At 40.6% G+C, this 16,255-nt stretch overlaps 1 protein-coding gene across 1 annotated transcript; it reads left to right on the plus strand.

The window, feature by feature from the left end:
* The first annotated feature begins 492 nt into the window (after positions 1–492).
* Positions 493–12,241, plus strand: LOC114027975 (guanylate-binding protein 1-like). Its single transcript, XM_027842115.1, has 11 exons — positions 493–689; positions 3,540–3,748; positions 5,927–6,054; positions 6,240–6,349; positions 6,996–7,192; positions 7,532–7,756; positions 8,118–8,398; positions 9,622–9,834; positions 10,052–10,154; positions 10,716–10,909; positions 11,957–12,241. The coding sequence occupies exons 2-11, from the start codon at positions 3,559–3,561 to the stop codon at positions 12,077–12,079; spliced, it is 1,764 nt and encodes a 587-aa protein (XP_027697916.1). The 5' UTR covers positions 493–689; positions 3,540–3,558; the 3' UTR covers positions 12,080–12,241.
* Positions 12,242–16,255: the final 4,014 nt, after the last annotated feature.

The raw sequence follows: 16,255 nt of genomic DNA on the forward strand, positions 1-16,255 counted from the left end.
TGCCCTCTCTGAATCTATCATCCAATGATAGCTTTGAAACCAAAACGTCTCAGTATTGCAGAGCTGAAGGAAGGCAACTCAGATCATACCCTAGCTTGCATTGGTCAGTGGGATGCTATGGACTCCCAAATGGGAGAAATAAAAAGAGTGAAGAGGGCAAAGGATCACCAGATATGAATCAGACAACTTCACTCATCTCATCTCTGTTTTGTAAGTTGATTTCCAACATAAACAATACACATATCCAAATAATTATAATCAACCTTGCAAGGACAGACATAAATACATTTTAGATGATCTTCTGTTTTAGATAATCCAAATCCTCTCCTCCACCAGTGGAAACCAGTGCAAGCTGACATCACCTAAAAAAATCCCTACCCAATGCTCCTCAGAATCCTTATTAGGCAGTTCCTCTTTTTGCCTCCTCATTCAGCCACTCACACAAAGTGCTGGCTACTATTTTCAGTTTCCCTTTCTTCTACTTCATTTCCAGATTTTTTTTTTTGGCTGCTCAACATTCCTTTAAAAACTAGAAGCCCTCAGTTCAGTGATCAGAGAGCTTTAGGTTAACAAACTGACCAAGAAGAGTCAGAGTCAGGGAATTAAGAGAAAAAACAAACAATCAAAAGCAAAGGAGTCAGAAAACCTACGAAACACAGAAGACACAGAGACTGTGAAGTGAAGACGTGGTGAGAATCTTTCTGTATTTTCTTTTTCAAACGGCCCCCTCAGAAATTGTAAAGCATGTGTGCTTTCTGTTCCTAATCTTTGCTTAGAGTTTGAGGGGGTGGTGGGTGGGCTTGTCATTTCCCCTAAAATAGGACATGGTTGGTTCTCAGTTACTCAGAGATCAGCAAAGTCTAAATATTGGTCTGATCAAGTGTCACTGCACAGCATTTGCTCTGTCCACTCCATGTGGAGCACCATTCTAAGTACTGGGGTCAGGGGGAGAGGTATTTGTTTTGCATAGAATGTTTTTGGGAAGTTGAACTATCTTAATATTGTCTGTGATGGAAATTCCTAAAATTGTCCAAATTGCATGTTGAAAATTTTAAGGTTTGATTGAGGAGAAGAAAAGACAGAGGAAAAAACCTGAGTAGGAATCTACAGCTCACTGACACTGTCAAATCCTCTCAGAATCTCATTCCATGCACCCAGTTTTCCCATTTATTAGAAGAAGACACTATGGGACTGTCACCTCGGAATTCTCCATCTTGGTTTCAAATTATGGGCTCTTTTAACGGCAATTTACCTATGTTGGCTTATTTATTTTCTACTCAGTCTGAAAACTGGAAACTTGTGAAAGTAACTCAAGCCCAGGACTTCAAGTACTTAAAATACTAATGAACCCAGGCAAGCACAGCATTGAAATAAGAAATATTTAATCAAGGTAGAAATTGCTATGAATGAAAAAGCAAGAGAGGCACAACAGGCACAGCTCCAAATAGTTGTGTCTTTCTATTCCATGAACTTGCTCCCACAGAGAAGTAAACAATCAGAAAGCACAGAGGGAAAAAGTGGTTTCTGTGAGAGGGCATCTCACTCCAACTCTGGGCCAGGGTTTGAGCAATCAGTAGCCAGAGGACAAATCAGTGTGTTGTACCCAAACTTTCCCCCTGACCAGATATTTCCCTCTCTGGAAGATTATGAGGGAAAAATAGCCAGAGATGTTTGCTAACTCCTAGTGGGAGTAGCTGAGCAAGGTCTGGATCTTAGCACCTGAACTGTACTACTAATAGAACTCCTGAGTAGAGTGAATAAAGACTAGTTAAGAGCTGTCTAAATGTGTGAGGGGCCACAGGCACCTAGACNGATAGAACTCCTGAGTATGGAGAGTGAATAAAGACTAGTTAAGAGCTGTCTAAATGTGTGAGGGGCCACAGGCACCTAGACAAATTGGAAGCTGTATTAATTTGATTTTTTTTAAAGAGTTAGAGATCATTCTGTTTCTTTTTGTTTAATTGATTAATTGGTAAACTCTTAATGTATGACCTGGTAGGAGAAGTCAAGTCAACAAGCTTTTATTGAGGGCCTACTTGGTGCCAGGTACTAGGCACTAGGAAATAAATAAAGGTTCCCCCCCGCCCCCCCAAAAAAGTCTCAACCCTCCAAGAGTTCATAATCTAATGGGAGAGACAATATACATACAGGTATGTAGAAATCAATACAGACAGGATAAATTTTAAATCCCACAAGGGAGCCACACTCTCTTAATCAGTCAATCAGCAAGCATTGATTAAGCACCTACTCTGTGCCAAACACTGTAGTAAGTGCTGGGAATACACAAAGTCCCTGCCCTCCAGGAACCCACAATCTAATGAGGAAAACAACATACAAATAACTATGTTCAACGAAGCTCTATGCAGGATAAATTGGAGATAATCAAGAGAGGGAAGATACTTCCCTAGCATTAAGGGAGACTGCAAGAAAGGTGTCCTGTAGAAAGTGAAATTTTAACTGGGACTTGAAGGGAACCAGAGAAGTCAGGAGGAAGAAGATGGGAGTGAGAGAATTTTAGGCATGGGGGACAAAAAGAAAATGAAAGAAGGCCCCGGGACAGAGCCCTGGAAGACATCCATGCTTGTGACATAGGGCATGGATGATGATTTAACAAAGGTGACTGAGGAGGAGCAGTCAGGCAGCTAGGAGGAGAATGAAGAAAGAACACTTTGAAGGAAACTGAAGGAAAAACCACACTGACCAAAACAGAGAAGAGTTGCTTCAGCCAGTATGCACTGCCTAGGTACAGTTCCCGGGTACTAAGACTTCTATGAGCTTCCTGGCTTGGTCACACACAGAAAAACTACCCTGAGGTATCTCCCCAGCAAAGCTGGGGTCCTTCCCAGTTCTAAATCTAAGATCCTGGGCAGAAGAGGCTCTAGAGTTGGAGTCAAAGGACCTGGGTTTGAAACCAATCCCTGTTATTTATTGACTGTGTGACTTTGGGCAAGTAACTTAAACTCTCTGTGTTCCAGGTTCCTGTAAACTAGATTAGATGATCTCCAAGGTCACTTCCAACTCTAAACCTATGATCTTATAAATATGTCAAAAGTCCTCTTTACATTTTTGCAATCTGAAATGTTTTCAGAGCCACAAAAAAAACATGGGAAGAGGTAGCTGTTACTATTTCTTATTATAAATTGCATTTGTAGAGATAGAGGCTGGATACTCACAAGCAATTATATTTAGGTCCCAATTAATGCAAATAATTAATTCCTTGACATGGTTGTGTTATTAGGATTCATACTACAAATATCCATTGGTCTAGAATTAATAGCCATATTTCAACTTTGAATATTGGAATTCAAATATATGTGATCACTTCCTTGGGTTCATTATTCGCATTAATCAAGACCTAATTGCAAGGTGATTAATAGGGAAAGAGACAAGAAGACCTCTGGTTCTGCCTGGAAACATAGGCTATGGGGAGGGTCCCAAGTGGTAGAAGGATTATGGCCCTAAGAATGCTGTTTCCTAGCTCAGGATTTAGAAATGACTAGTGTTTCCATGTCCGACTTGAGCAGCCTTTGCATTTGCAGGTAACACTCCACCTCCAACATGGACAGTGGCCTTTTGATGCCAGCCCCAGTCTGCCTAATTGAAAACAGTAATGGGCAATTCAGGGTGAACCAGGAAGCACTGAAGGTCCTTACTACAATTACCCAGCCTGTGGTGGTGGTGGCGATCGTGGGACTCTATCGCACTGGAAAATCCTACCTGATGAACAAGCTGGCAAGGCAGAAAACTGGTAAGTCCAATAGGCAAGGCTACGACACATCACTCTGTATACAGATACAGAATATTGTCCATTTGGATCAGATTAGGGTCTTAGGGATAAGAATAAATGGATCTTTATAGGCAAGGTTACTTCCTTGGTGCTCCTGATTCCTTCCGAATACAATAACGAAGAAACAGGACAGAGAAGGGAATTCAAATATTATACCACACAGGTTTCCTTTCATAAGGGACATGGAGAGCACAAAAAATAAAATAAAGGCAGCATCCACAAATCAGGGAATTAAAAATAAATAGGATTGAAGGGAAAAGAAGTAATGAGGAAGACAAAGGAAAGGACATTTTTTTTTAAAAAAAAGGGAGTAGCAACAAAAGGGAGAAGATTTAAAAAAGCATTGATCAAAGAAAACAGTTAATTAATTATGGTGATGTTTAAGAAGACATCATCTTAATAAAGAAAACTAGAGATGTTTATTTTTACGTATTACTTAACAGTAATGATAAGATGATCTAAATTCTTTTGGCTACTTTTGTTCCCATTTTATTACTTAAAATGAGAGTTTGAAAGGGAGATTTTTGAACCAAACTCTTAACTGGGCAGAGAGAGAGAAGGTTTGAAAGTGAGAGAGAAATGAGCAAATAAAAAAATGAACAGAGAAATTAACAATATAAATAATTTCAAACAATTTAGAATGGGTCAGTTGAATGTGAATGGCATGAGAAAATGTGTGTGGGGAAAACAATGGGAATACACCGGTGTAACATCAAATTCAATAGCCTCTCTCTCAGAAACTACAGCTAATGTTACAATATCTCTGCCATTCTATGTGATGTCTGTGAGAAGATAGGAGTTTAACATTCATTCTGGAGAGAATAGTAACTGTGACAGCTGACTAGAGGAAAGAGAAAGAAACTAAAATAAGTTATCTGTACAGATAATTGAACATAACATATATCTCACAAAGCGATATGAAAAGAATTCTTGAGAAACTATCTTAAAGCATATCCTGAAAGAACTGAATGGTGTTTCTAGGTTTCTAAAATTGAGAAGTTCATAGTAATCAGTTGTTGAAAGTGACTTTGGCTATGACTTTCTCTCAGGTGATATGTTACAAATATTCATTCATGACTTTGTTTCCTTGTTGGTTACAGTGATAATATATGGTAAAGTCAATATCCTCAATGTTTCAGCCAAGGAGTTGTGAGATTGGGGGGTTGGAGAGAAGAATGATTCCTATCAAGAGAGAAGTGAATCTAAGCTTATAGGGAAAGAAGCTTCTCCAGTTAGTTAAATAAGCAATATATAAACTGAGGTGGAGTACAAAACTAATTCATTAATTAATGAGAGATACTGCTGTTTTAGTCATTATTAAGGAAATACCAGAACATGATTTTCTTAGAACCAAGGATAGGAATGAATAAGAAAAATTCACTGGTAATAGATACAATGGAGATTGGACAATATATGTTCCACATAAGGATTTACTCTAACTCACAGAGACACTAGCGTAAAAGTAGTCTAAACTTAAAAAAACACCCTCATGTACAAAACACTGATTTAAAGAGACAAGATATAAAATAAATAAAAGGAGAAAGACAGATGCCAAATGTGGAAAGGATACATAATCCAACAACATGAAATAAAGTGACAGAGTGGATAAGAAACCAGAACCCAACGATACAAGAAACATAACCAAAAATACATATTCATCTAGAATGAAATAAGAGAAAGGAACAAAAATTACTGTGCATCAGAGTGATTCCATAAACGTAGAGGCTGAATGAAGGTATAAAACAAAACAAAAACACAAATTCACATTACCGAGAGAGATATAAGGAAATGACATTATGATTAAAGAATAGGCAATGAAGCAATACTACACTACCTATTTATGCACCATATGGAATAGCATCCATTTCATTTTTAAATATTAACTGAATTAGAAAAAAAGATATAGATAATAACAATAATTATAGGTGACTTTAATGTTCCCTTCTCAGAGTTAGTGGTGCCTTATTGCTTCTAGGTTCAAATACACATCCCTCTGTGGGTCATTTAAAGCTCTTTACACTCAATCTACATCCAGCACTCTTTCCACTACAACTCTGATTGGAATGTCCTCCACATGCCCAAATGTCAGAACTCCCACTTTGCTACTATCTGGACTCATCTCTCTACACTCTTGTACAGGTTTCTCCCTTGGTTCCACAGTGCAGTCTCACACCAAGGGCATCTGGATGTGGTGTGTTCCTCATCCCAAGAAACCAAATCACACCCTCATTCTTCTGGACACTGAGGGGCTGGGTGATGTGGAGAAGGTAAGAAGAGGTGGATGCCACCATGCTCAATCAAATGTTACTAAACACTGTTGTTCTAGATCTCAAGTTAACAATGACCAAGTGAGTTAGTTTTCCCCTACTGCATAATCATGGTAATTTAGGGCATCTCACAGAAATGGTAAAACATCATGCATTCAGTCCAGATAATGTGATCTAACTTCTAGGGTGACAATAAGAATGACACGTGGATCTTTGCCCTGGCAGTGCTACTGAGCAGCACCTTTGTCTATAACAGCATGGGCACCATCAACCAGCAGGCCATGGACCAGCTGCAGTATCCTTTCTGCACAAAATGAAATGACATTAAGAAATCACTGCAAATTTCAAAGGACTATATCAGGGATGTTGAACCTGAGACCTTGAGGCCATGTGTGGTCTTCTAGGTCCCTGGGTGCAGCTTTTTGACCAAGTCCAAGTTTTACAGAACAAATCCTTTCATTAAGGAGATTTGTTCTGTGAAATTTGGATTCAGTCTAGGGGCCACACTTGAGGACCTAGAGTGCCACATGTGGCCTTGAGGTCACAGGTTCCCCACCCCTGGAGTGGATAAAGAGCCCCCATTGCAGTCAGAAAGACCTAGGTTATAATTTTACTTCTGACAGGGCAGAACACTTAATGTCTCAGTGCTCTGAGACAACTCCAAAGCTGTATATATAAATAATCAGCAAATATCAATCTGTATTTCTAAGGGAAAATTCCTCACTGGGAGTTCCCTATACTGATGAAAACAAGGATCTGGTCATCCACACACACACACACACACACACACACACACACACACACNNCTTATGTTCCTGTTAAAGATGCCAATAAGCTGATTCAAGGGAAGGAGAAATAAAAGACATTAGGGAATTGGGAGACTTAAGGGATGATGCCTGCTGGACTCTTTTTCTGCCACTTGTCCTTCATTAACACCCCAGCTATGTGACAGAACTGACAGATAAAATCAAGACAAAATCTTCCCCCAGCACTGAGCAGATGAATGATTCCATGGAATTTGCGAGCCTTTTTCCAGACTTTGTGTGGACTGTGCGTGATTTCACCTTGCAGTTGGAAATTGATGGGCAGCCTGTCACCTCTAATCAGTACCTGGAGAATGCCCTGAAACTGAAGAAAGGTGCCAGGGATTAAGGGCTGGGCAACGGGGGAAATCCCAGAAGCCACTTTTATTTGTATCTAGTTTATCTATGTATAGTAATAGTCCCTAGCCTCCTCAAAACAGAGGAATATAGTGCAAGGTTTAGAAGGAGACTAGATGACTAGGTTCAACTAATAATTGTATTCCTGGCACAAGTTCTTTGTCCTTTTCCTTTTCTCTCTCTTTAATCAATCTCATGCCTAAAGACCTCAGGGTTAGGAGTGAGTCAAATGTTCTGAACAGGACATAATTTGAGGGGACTGAACTCCAGGTCAACTTTCACTCTATGCCATATTCTTCCTCCCTCCCTTTCCTTAGGTACCGGTGAAGAAGCCAGAATATGTATCCGGAAGTTCTTTCTAAACAGGAAATGCTTCATCTTTGTCCCACCTGCTCACACAAATAAGCTCAAACAGCTTGAGGAACTTCATGATGATGAACTTGATGTTGACTTTGTGGAAAATACTAAAAACTTTTGTGATTACATCTTCAATGACGCTAAGGCCAAGACTCTCCCAGGAGGTGGCACGATCAATGGGCCCCGTGAGTGTTCTTCTCACCAGCACTTCCCTTGACTTCCTTATGGCACTTGTATGGAACACTAGAGTGAGGCAGACAAGAGTCTTCATAGGGTAACTATGGACAAAGGCAATGACTGTCTTCTTGCACCAGGCCAGTCATATGTACCACATTTGTGAAAGCTTTGGTTACCAAAAACATCTTTCTTATTTCCTGTTTCATAAGCATTCTTGATGCTTCCTGATTCTATCAGAAAGCTCACTTTCTGAGACACAAAATGAAACTCCCACTCCCCACCCTGGCAAAGAATAAAGAAACAGCCTCATTCCTAAACAGGATAGTTCTGACCATTCTCCTGATTGTTCCATTTGTCTTCCCTCTATAGGTCTAGGAAAACTGGTCCTGAACTATGTTGAGGCCATCACTAGTGGAGATATTCCCTGTGTGGAGAATGCAGTCTTGGCACTGGCTCAGCTAGAGAACTCGGCTGCAGTTCAAAGGTCCCTAACATTGTATGAAGAGATGATGAGACAGAAGGTCCACTTCCCCACAGAAACCCTTCAAGAACTGTTGGACGCACACGTCATCTGTAAGAGTGAAGCCACTAAATCCTTCATCAAGGACTCTTTCAAGGATGTGAACCAGGAATTCCAAACAACACTGGAGGTACCTTTGCTATTTTAGGACTTTGCCTGTGAACTACAGCTCTTACTAAATTTGAAAGCCTCAGACCTCAGTATTGTGACTCTGATACTCCATTTTCAGTATTATCAGTAACTGAAAGACCCATGACTCTTATGTGCTCTGTAGATTTAATGTAATATGAACATCTAATACATATATTAAAAGTCTTGAGAAGTTAAAAGAGGCTTTTGGTCTGCAATGTGGGTTATATACCACAGTCCTATGCAAAGACAGTAGTGGGAAGGGATTTCTGGAAACTTCTTATCAAGACACTTGTACTCTTCATATATTGAAGGACGGAATAGGAGTTGATCTCAGGCTAATGGATCAGAGGACAAATTTGGTTCTCTTTGACTGCCTCTAAAAGTGCACAGAGACAACAGGTTTTGGTTCTGTGAGAATGTATTGGAAGGAGAAGTGCCTAATTTTTTTATCTTATTTTCAATTTATGGAATAAAACAAACATTTCCATACCATAGTATAAAAAAAGAAAAGATGATTGCACATGAAACTGCATATCTCTTATATAAAACTTGCTATTCCTTTTAAATATATAATAAAATTATCATGTAACTTTTTTATTTTTCCTTTTTTTTCTTCCCTCCCCTCTCCTGTCCTAGAGATAGCTACCATTAGACACAAATAGGTATAGATATGTAAAATTATTCTACACATACTTCTATTTATAAATTCTTTCTCTGGTTGCAGATAGAATCTTTCTTCATATGTCCTTTATTTTTAATTTCTGTATTTATAATACTCAAATTGACTTATTCATTCAAAGTTATTCTTAAAACAATATTTACTATATTGTTACTGTTACGGTATACAATGTTCTCTTGGTTCTGCTGATTTCTCTCTTGATTATTTTGTGCAAGTCTTTCCATGTTTTTCTAAGATCACTGAGCTCATCACTTCTCATGGCATAGTAGTATTCCATCACAATCATATACCACACTCCTAACATTTTCTTAAGGGCAATCTACTGAAGGAAAACATCCTAACAATTAAAATTACTTAAAAGTGAAAGGTCACGGGTTCTCCTTTATTAGAACCCTTCAAGAAAAGGTTGGACAATCGCTTTGGCAGCATGGAACATGGGGTAGATTAGATGACTATTGAGGTCCTTTTGAATTTTGAAATTATATGCTTCTTTTGCACCCCTTACGTCTTTCTCCTTTTTTCTTTATTTAATCACTCTAAAGATTCAGCTAGAAGCCAAGCTAGATGACTTCCATAAACATAATGAAAGAGAGTCCCTAGACCGGTGCACTGCTTTGCTTCAGGATCTTTTCAGTCCTCTGGAGGAAGCAGTGAAGCAGAACACCTTCTCCAAACCAGGGGGCTATGGCATGTTTCTTCAGAAGAAGCAAGAGCTCATAAATAAGTACCACCAGCACCCCAAGAAGGGGATACAGGTAAACCTTCCCTTTGGGCACAGGTTCAGGGTTGAAGATTAAGAGAAGCCAGGAAACTTTAAGGGTCTTTTCCAAGCCTCAAGGTGAATCGTTAATAGTACTGTCAGTTGCAGTGACACACAGGTAAGCTCTGCTCGGATGAATGAACAAGCCTTGGCTTCACCCTCACTCACATCACTATTTCCTGTTTCGAATTCATTGTCTTCCTATCCTCCAGGCAGACAAGACTTTGGAAGAATACTTGAAGTCAAAGGAAACTGTAGCTGATGCAATTAACCAGGCAGACAAAATGCTCACTGCAAAAGAAGAAGAGATGAAAGGTGAGAAATACACGAAAGAGGCTCTAACCTGAGTAGTGCTGAGAATTGTGCCCTCTGCCTTCAGAAATGTTATTTAAGATGACTGGATGTCCTTGAGAGCATTTGAATTTAACAAAGACTCCTTTTTGTGCTTCCTAAATATTTCTCTCTCTCTAAACAAGTACTAGTTAATCTAGTGAAGAGGTCCAATAAGTTTATTTTATGAAGTAAAACCAATAGTAAACAGGGGTGGAAGGCTGGGGAGTGAGCAGCTTACTACCTCGAGTTGTTGTTTTTGTTCAGTTGTTTTAATCATGGCCCACTCTTTGTGACCCCATTTGGGGTTTTCGTGGCAAACATATTGGAGCGGTTTTCCATTTCCTTCTCCAACTCATTCTACAGATGAGGAAACTGAGGCAAATAGAGTTAAGCAACTTGCCCATGGTCACACAGCTAGTAAGTGTCTGAAGCCAGATTTGAACTCAAATCTTCCTGACTCCAGACCTGGCTCTCTATCCACTACACCACCCAGATGCCCTATCTACCTCTAGTTCAATTTTTATAATTCTTTTTCCTTCTCAGAGCAACAGAGGAAAGCACAAGCTGCAGCAGATGCTGCAAGAGAGTTGGAAATACAGCGAAGAAGGCAGGAGCAGATAATGCTGGAAAATGAAAAGCGACAGCAAGAGCAACAAAGGCAAATGGCTGCCAATATGGAAGCCCAGAGGAGGCAGATGTTGGCAGAGCAAGAGAGAGAACAGGCTAGGAGACTACAGGTATTGCATTATCCCAGCTCAACATCTAGCCTCTTCCCCATTGCCCTTAATGACTTAAGTAAATGGAGACTAAGCAGTTACAACCCTTGAATAGTGAAAATGTTTGGCCCTGAAGGAAGACTAATATAGCCCAGGATAGCATCTCCTATCTTTTTTTGTTAATCCATTTTGCAAACATTTATAAAGCACCTACTCTGTATAGTCACTGTGTCAGCCTCTGAAGATAAGGGGAAAAGGAAAGATGAAGGGAAGTAAGTAGGGAAGCAGGAAAGCAAGGAAGAAGAGAAGGAAGAGTGGAAATGAGGGAAAGAGAAAGGGGAGGGGAAGAGGAATTCAGGAAGGAGGGAGGAAAGGAGGGAAGAAAGGAAGAAAGGGAGAAAGGCAGGAAAGTAGGGAGAAAAGCAAGAGGGAAGGGTAGGGAAGGGACAAAAGGAGGGAGGGAAGAAAGGAAGGGAAGAAGGGATAAAAGGAGGGATGAAAAGAGGAAGAAAAGAGAGGAGGGAGGGAGAGAGGAAGGAAGAGAGGAAGGAAGGTGGGAGGAAAGACCTCAAGAGGGAGGAAGGGAAGGAAGGAGGGAAGGGAAGGGAAAATTCAGAGCATTCTATTTTTCTGAACTTCCAGTATGCCTCTCTATACCACTCCTTGAATAATTAGATATATTGTCTTATATTGTTAGTTTTCTTTATACGTGTTCATGTTGTTTCCCTAACTAGATTATAAACTCCCCAAAGGCAAGGATGGCATTTGATGTTTCTTGGTATCCTCCACAGACCTTAGCAAACTATCCTGTATGTTCATACATTCAATGAATAAAGTTTTTAAGCAGCTAGAACTTAAGGCTACCTACCAATCACTAAGAAACCCAGTAGAATGTGACCTCCCCGAAGGCAGGGACTTTTACAGTTTTTGTCTTTGTATCCTACCACCTAGAACCTAGTAGTAGTGCTTGTTTGCATTAAATTGTATTGCTAAACCTAAGACAGATGCCCCTCTGATTACACCTATACTTAGACTGTTGATTGCCTTTTTGTTCCCCTTTCTCTTCAGGAACAAGCACGATTTCTCCAGGAACAGCAAAGGAGGGAGATTGCTGAACAACAATGCCGGATCCAGAATTTGGAGGCCCAATATCATAACCTTAACTCACATGATAACTGTATTATATTGTGAAGACAAGAGCTTCACGTCTCACTCACCCACAGCTACAGTATCATTTAAATGACAAATATTTTTCCTTGGGACAGTGCACAAGAGACCCAGCTTGCTGAAATAAGAATGGAATTATACAATTGTATGATTAAAGGTATCTCAGAAAGCATTTGTCAAACCTGAGCCCAAAGGATGTGTCTTTTTTTCTTTAACAATATCTATGTCAAGTAAGTGGTCATTCAGTCTCAGCTCAAAGCCCCCCAAGGATGGAGAATTCACTCCCTTTATAAGTAAGGTATCCCATTCCATTTTTGGTCAGGCCTCTTTGTTCAGAGGTCTTTCCTTAGCAGGAGCTAGGAACTTTCCCCACAAATGCCATCTAGTCTGCTCCCTGTAAATGAGCTCATCTTGTTTAATCGTCTTTCACATTACAACCTTTTAACTATTTGAAGACAAATATCATGAAACACAAACTGGAAAAGAAGACAAGAAAAAAAGAGAAGGAAAGGGACATATGGTGGGTTAAAGCACAACCAACAAGATGTTTGCTGCCGCCATGCTCTCCCATGTGGGCTCTCTTTAATTCTCTTTTCATTATGATTATAAGGAACTGTACAAGTGCCCTCCTCCCTCACTCTGAGGAATGTCAAGAAATCAGTGCTGTTTGCTATAGATTATTATACCTTCATTTACAGTTGAGCTGTCACCCCAGGACTTGAGCTTAAGTGCCTCTGAGCAGTGGAGATAGAGGCTGAGCAGCTGAGTAGGGGAGAAGGTGAAAGATGTGTGCCCAATCAATGGATAAACCCAGAGAGTCACACCCCAGGGGCAGCAGGCCAGGCAAGGGTGAGAGTTGGGAAATAGTTCTCTTCTTACTGTGGCCTCTGAAAGCAGAGGAGGTTGGGACCTAGAGGTAGACCTGAAACGGAATGTTGAACTGGGCTTCATTAAGGGCTTAATGAAGGAGGTACCTCCTGTCCCATCCATCTCTAGTAAAGCAGCCAACTGCTCTTCTAGGGCTGCCCCTATGGGCATTAGCAGTTGTCACTGGGGCCACACCTACAGTTCTTGGAGTTTTGAAGATGTGAAGGGGTGGGCTTTCCAAAGCCCTGGTCCTCTCTTTCTCCTTTCTCTCTTCCCCCCATCTTCTTCTTTGTCTTCTTCCTTCCTCCGCTTCTTCCCTCCTCTTTTTGCCTCTTTTCCCCCTTCCTCCTCCTCTTTCAAAATTCATCCTTGAGAGTAGAGCAAAAACTACTCCAGATTTTCCCAAGTTTCTGTCAGTAGAAGTTGTAGGTTGAGATCAGAACACCGTATTCATGACTAAGTAGCCAGTAGGGCAGTTAAATGTCACTTTGAGCTCCTGGGTAAATGAACCAATTTAACAAGTCCTTTAGGACCAGGATTGTGAAAGGAGGTTGGAAGATGGATAAGCTAGTCCAGACCCTATGCTGACTTGGTAGCCTTCTTCAGTGCCAAAGGATTAGGATGGAAACTCTGAGGGCAAAGATCAGCATTTTTCCCCACCTTTGAATTCCCAGGGTCTAAGGTAGTCTTGCACATACTAGATGTTTATGAATTTTTCTAACTGAATGAAAAAACAAATATCCAATGTTACAACTTTCTACTCTAGTGATATGTCTTCCTCTGTACCACTAGATTCTTTCAATAGAATGTCACAATTTCCTCCTCCTTCACCTTTGTATTAAACCTGATTTCTATAGAAACTTTGGAATTTCCTTTAGGTTCGAATGTACAAAGTAAGACAGTGGCCTCAGTGGCCTCTAAGGTCCTTTGTAGTTCTACATTTATGGTCCTATGAGGAAGCAGCTTTCTTCCATTACACACACATGCACACCATGTTCAAATTCCCCGACTGCTAGTTGACTGCCCTGTTTTTCCTTCATGCAACACCCAGTGGGTAAGAAGATTGGTGTAACTCAGGACTCAAGCCTAGTATTTGCATAAGACTCTACTCAGTGGTGAAGAGAATGATTAACTATTCTGGGAAAGGACAAGTCACACATTTTACAGCAGAAAATGGAGGAAGGGACCAGGTTATGAAGGGCTTTAAAGGTCAAGAAGAGGATTTTATATTTGATCCTAGAGGAGATAGGGAGTCACTGCAGTTTACTGAATGGAGGAGTGGGGAGGGTTGTATGACATGGTCAGACTTGAGCTTTAGAAAGATGAAAATAAACATGAGAGAAAACTCTTGTTTTCAAAGGGCTTACAATCAGAAATACATTGCTCTTCCTGTACATGTGAACTATGGGAAATTATAGTTAATTCACTGAGGGAAAGTACTAAAAAGTAAGAGGGATCAAGGAAGGCTTAATGTAGAAGGTAAGATTTAGCTGGGGCTTAGTAAAGGATACCAAGGAAGCATGTTCTACGTCACATGACTAACAGGATGGAGGACTAGCTATTTTCTTCAATCCTTATGACTTTTCAAATTTGTCCAAATTAGGAATTATTCACGAGAGATGAAATAATTTCAGCTCTCTGCATGAGCTAGAACACAAAGAACCCAAAGTTAAAACTCAATGAACTAATAGCAGAGAAGGCCAATATTCCTTCACCTCTAAAGAACATTCGTTCAGTCTGCTCTCCCACACTGCCCATCCAGTCTGCAGAAGCCAACTCCACACCCCAAATGCCACCGACTCCCAGTACCCACAGATCCTCATTCTAGAGAGCAGATATTTGATCGGGTTCTGATAGTGGCAGGGTAGCACTCTGAGCCATGGACCAGAGAACTGAGGAAGAGAGTGGATGAGCCCCACATGGAACTGTGCAGTATTTGAATAAGCCTAAGGGAAGAGGCAGGGCCAGTTCTTTTGGTCCCCCTCCCCAAGTCACTTACTGCAGAAACCTAGGATGGTGAAATGGGAATTGCCCAATGTGGAAGGAGGCTGAGACACTTTGAAATCCATCCCCAAGGGAAACTGGAGGAGAGGGTGCTAGAAAATGTGCAATAAGGGGGAAAAGACTGAAATTACCAAAGATCTCAAGAGAAAGAAAACTCAAAGACCTTAAACATAAGCAGATAAACCAACAAGGAAGATATTAACAGCAGAAAGAAATATTGCCTCCACATCTAGCAAAAACTAAAGGTGCCATGTATTCCCAGCCTTGTGTGGGTCCAGGTGGGGAGAATTGGCCACTGGCACAGCCTCTCCCCTTACTCAGAGACTTATAGTCACCTTTAGCACTAGGAGAGAGAGGTCAGTTTGGTTGATTAGTTCCTTTTTCATCATACTCAGTTCTAGCTCAGCAACCAATGAAAAAGGCCTCTCTTCTCCATACATTAAGTGGAGAGGAAACAGTCATCTCTGGTCTTCCATCACCAAATGATTAGCAATGGCTCTTTCAACCTGATGTCCCACAGACATCTTAAACTCATTTGGCTAAAACTGAACTTATCTTTCCCACTAAATCCTGATCTCTTCTAAACTTCATTATTGCTATTGAGGACACCACCATTCTGCCAGTCACCCAAGATTACAATGTAGGTGTCATCCTTGACTCCTTACTCTCACTAACCCCCGTATCTAATTTGTTGTCGAGGCTTGTTGATTTTACCTTCATAACAACTCATACATATGTTCTACTTTCCACATATGCAACCACCAGCCTGGTGTAAGGCTTCATCACCTCACATCTGTATGATTCAATAGCCTGATGGTTGGTATCTCTGCTTCAAGTCTTTCTCCATTCCAGTTTATCTTCCTCTCAGCTACCAAACTGATCTTTCTAAATCCCAGTTCAACCATGTCATTCTCCTACTCAATAAACTCCAGAAGCTGCCTTGTGTCTCTAGTATCAAATATAAAATCCTCTGTTTGGTTTTTAATGACTTAAATAGTCCAGTGCCTTTCTACTTTTCCAGTCAGCCCACTTCTATGTAGTCTATAATCCAGCAACCCTGGCCTTGTTGTTCCTCATATATGGCACTCCATCTCCTAACTCCATACCCTTTTCACAGACTTTGTCCCCAGGCCTAGAATATGCTCCTTTCTTGTCTTTGCCCCCTAAGTCTGACCTGGCTTTCTTTGACAATGCCAAAATCTTCTTCAGAAGGCCTTTCCTCCTCTCCCCTGCTCTCCATTTCCCTACAGCCAGTGTCTTCTGAGACTAACTCTTCTTTTCTCTTTATCTATCTTGGATTTAGATTCTTATTTGATTGTGAGCAGGAGT

Source organism: Vombatus ursinus, unplaced genomic scaffold, assembly GCF_900497805.2.
Source record: "Vombatus ursinus unplaced genomic scaffold, bare-nosed wombat genome assembly UNPS02014866.1, whole genome shotgun sequence".
NCBI lineage: Eukaryota > Metazoa > Chordata > Mammalia > Diprotodontia > Vombatidae > Vombatus > Vombatus ursinus.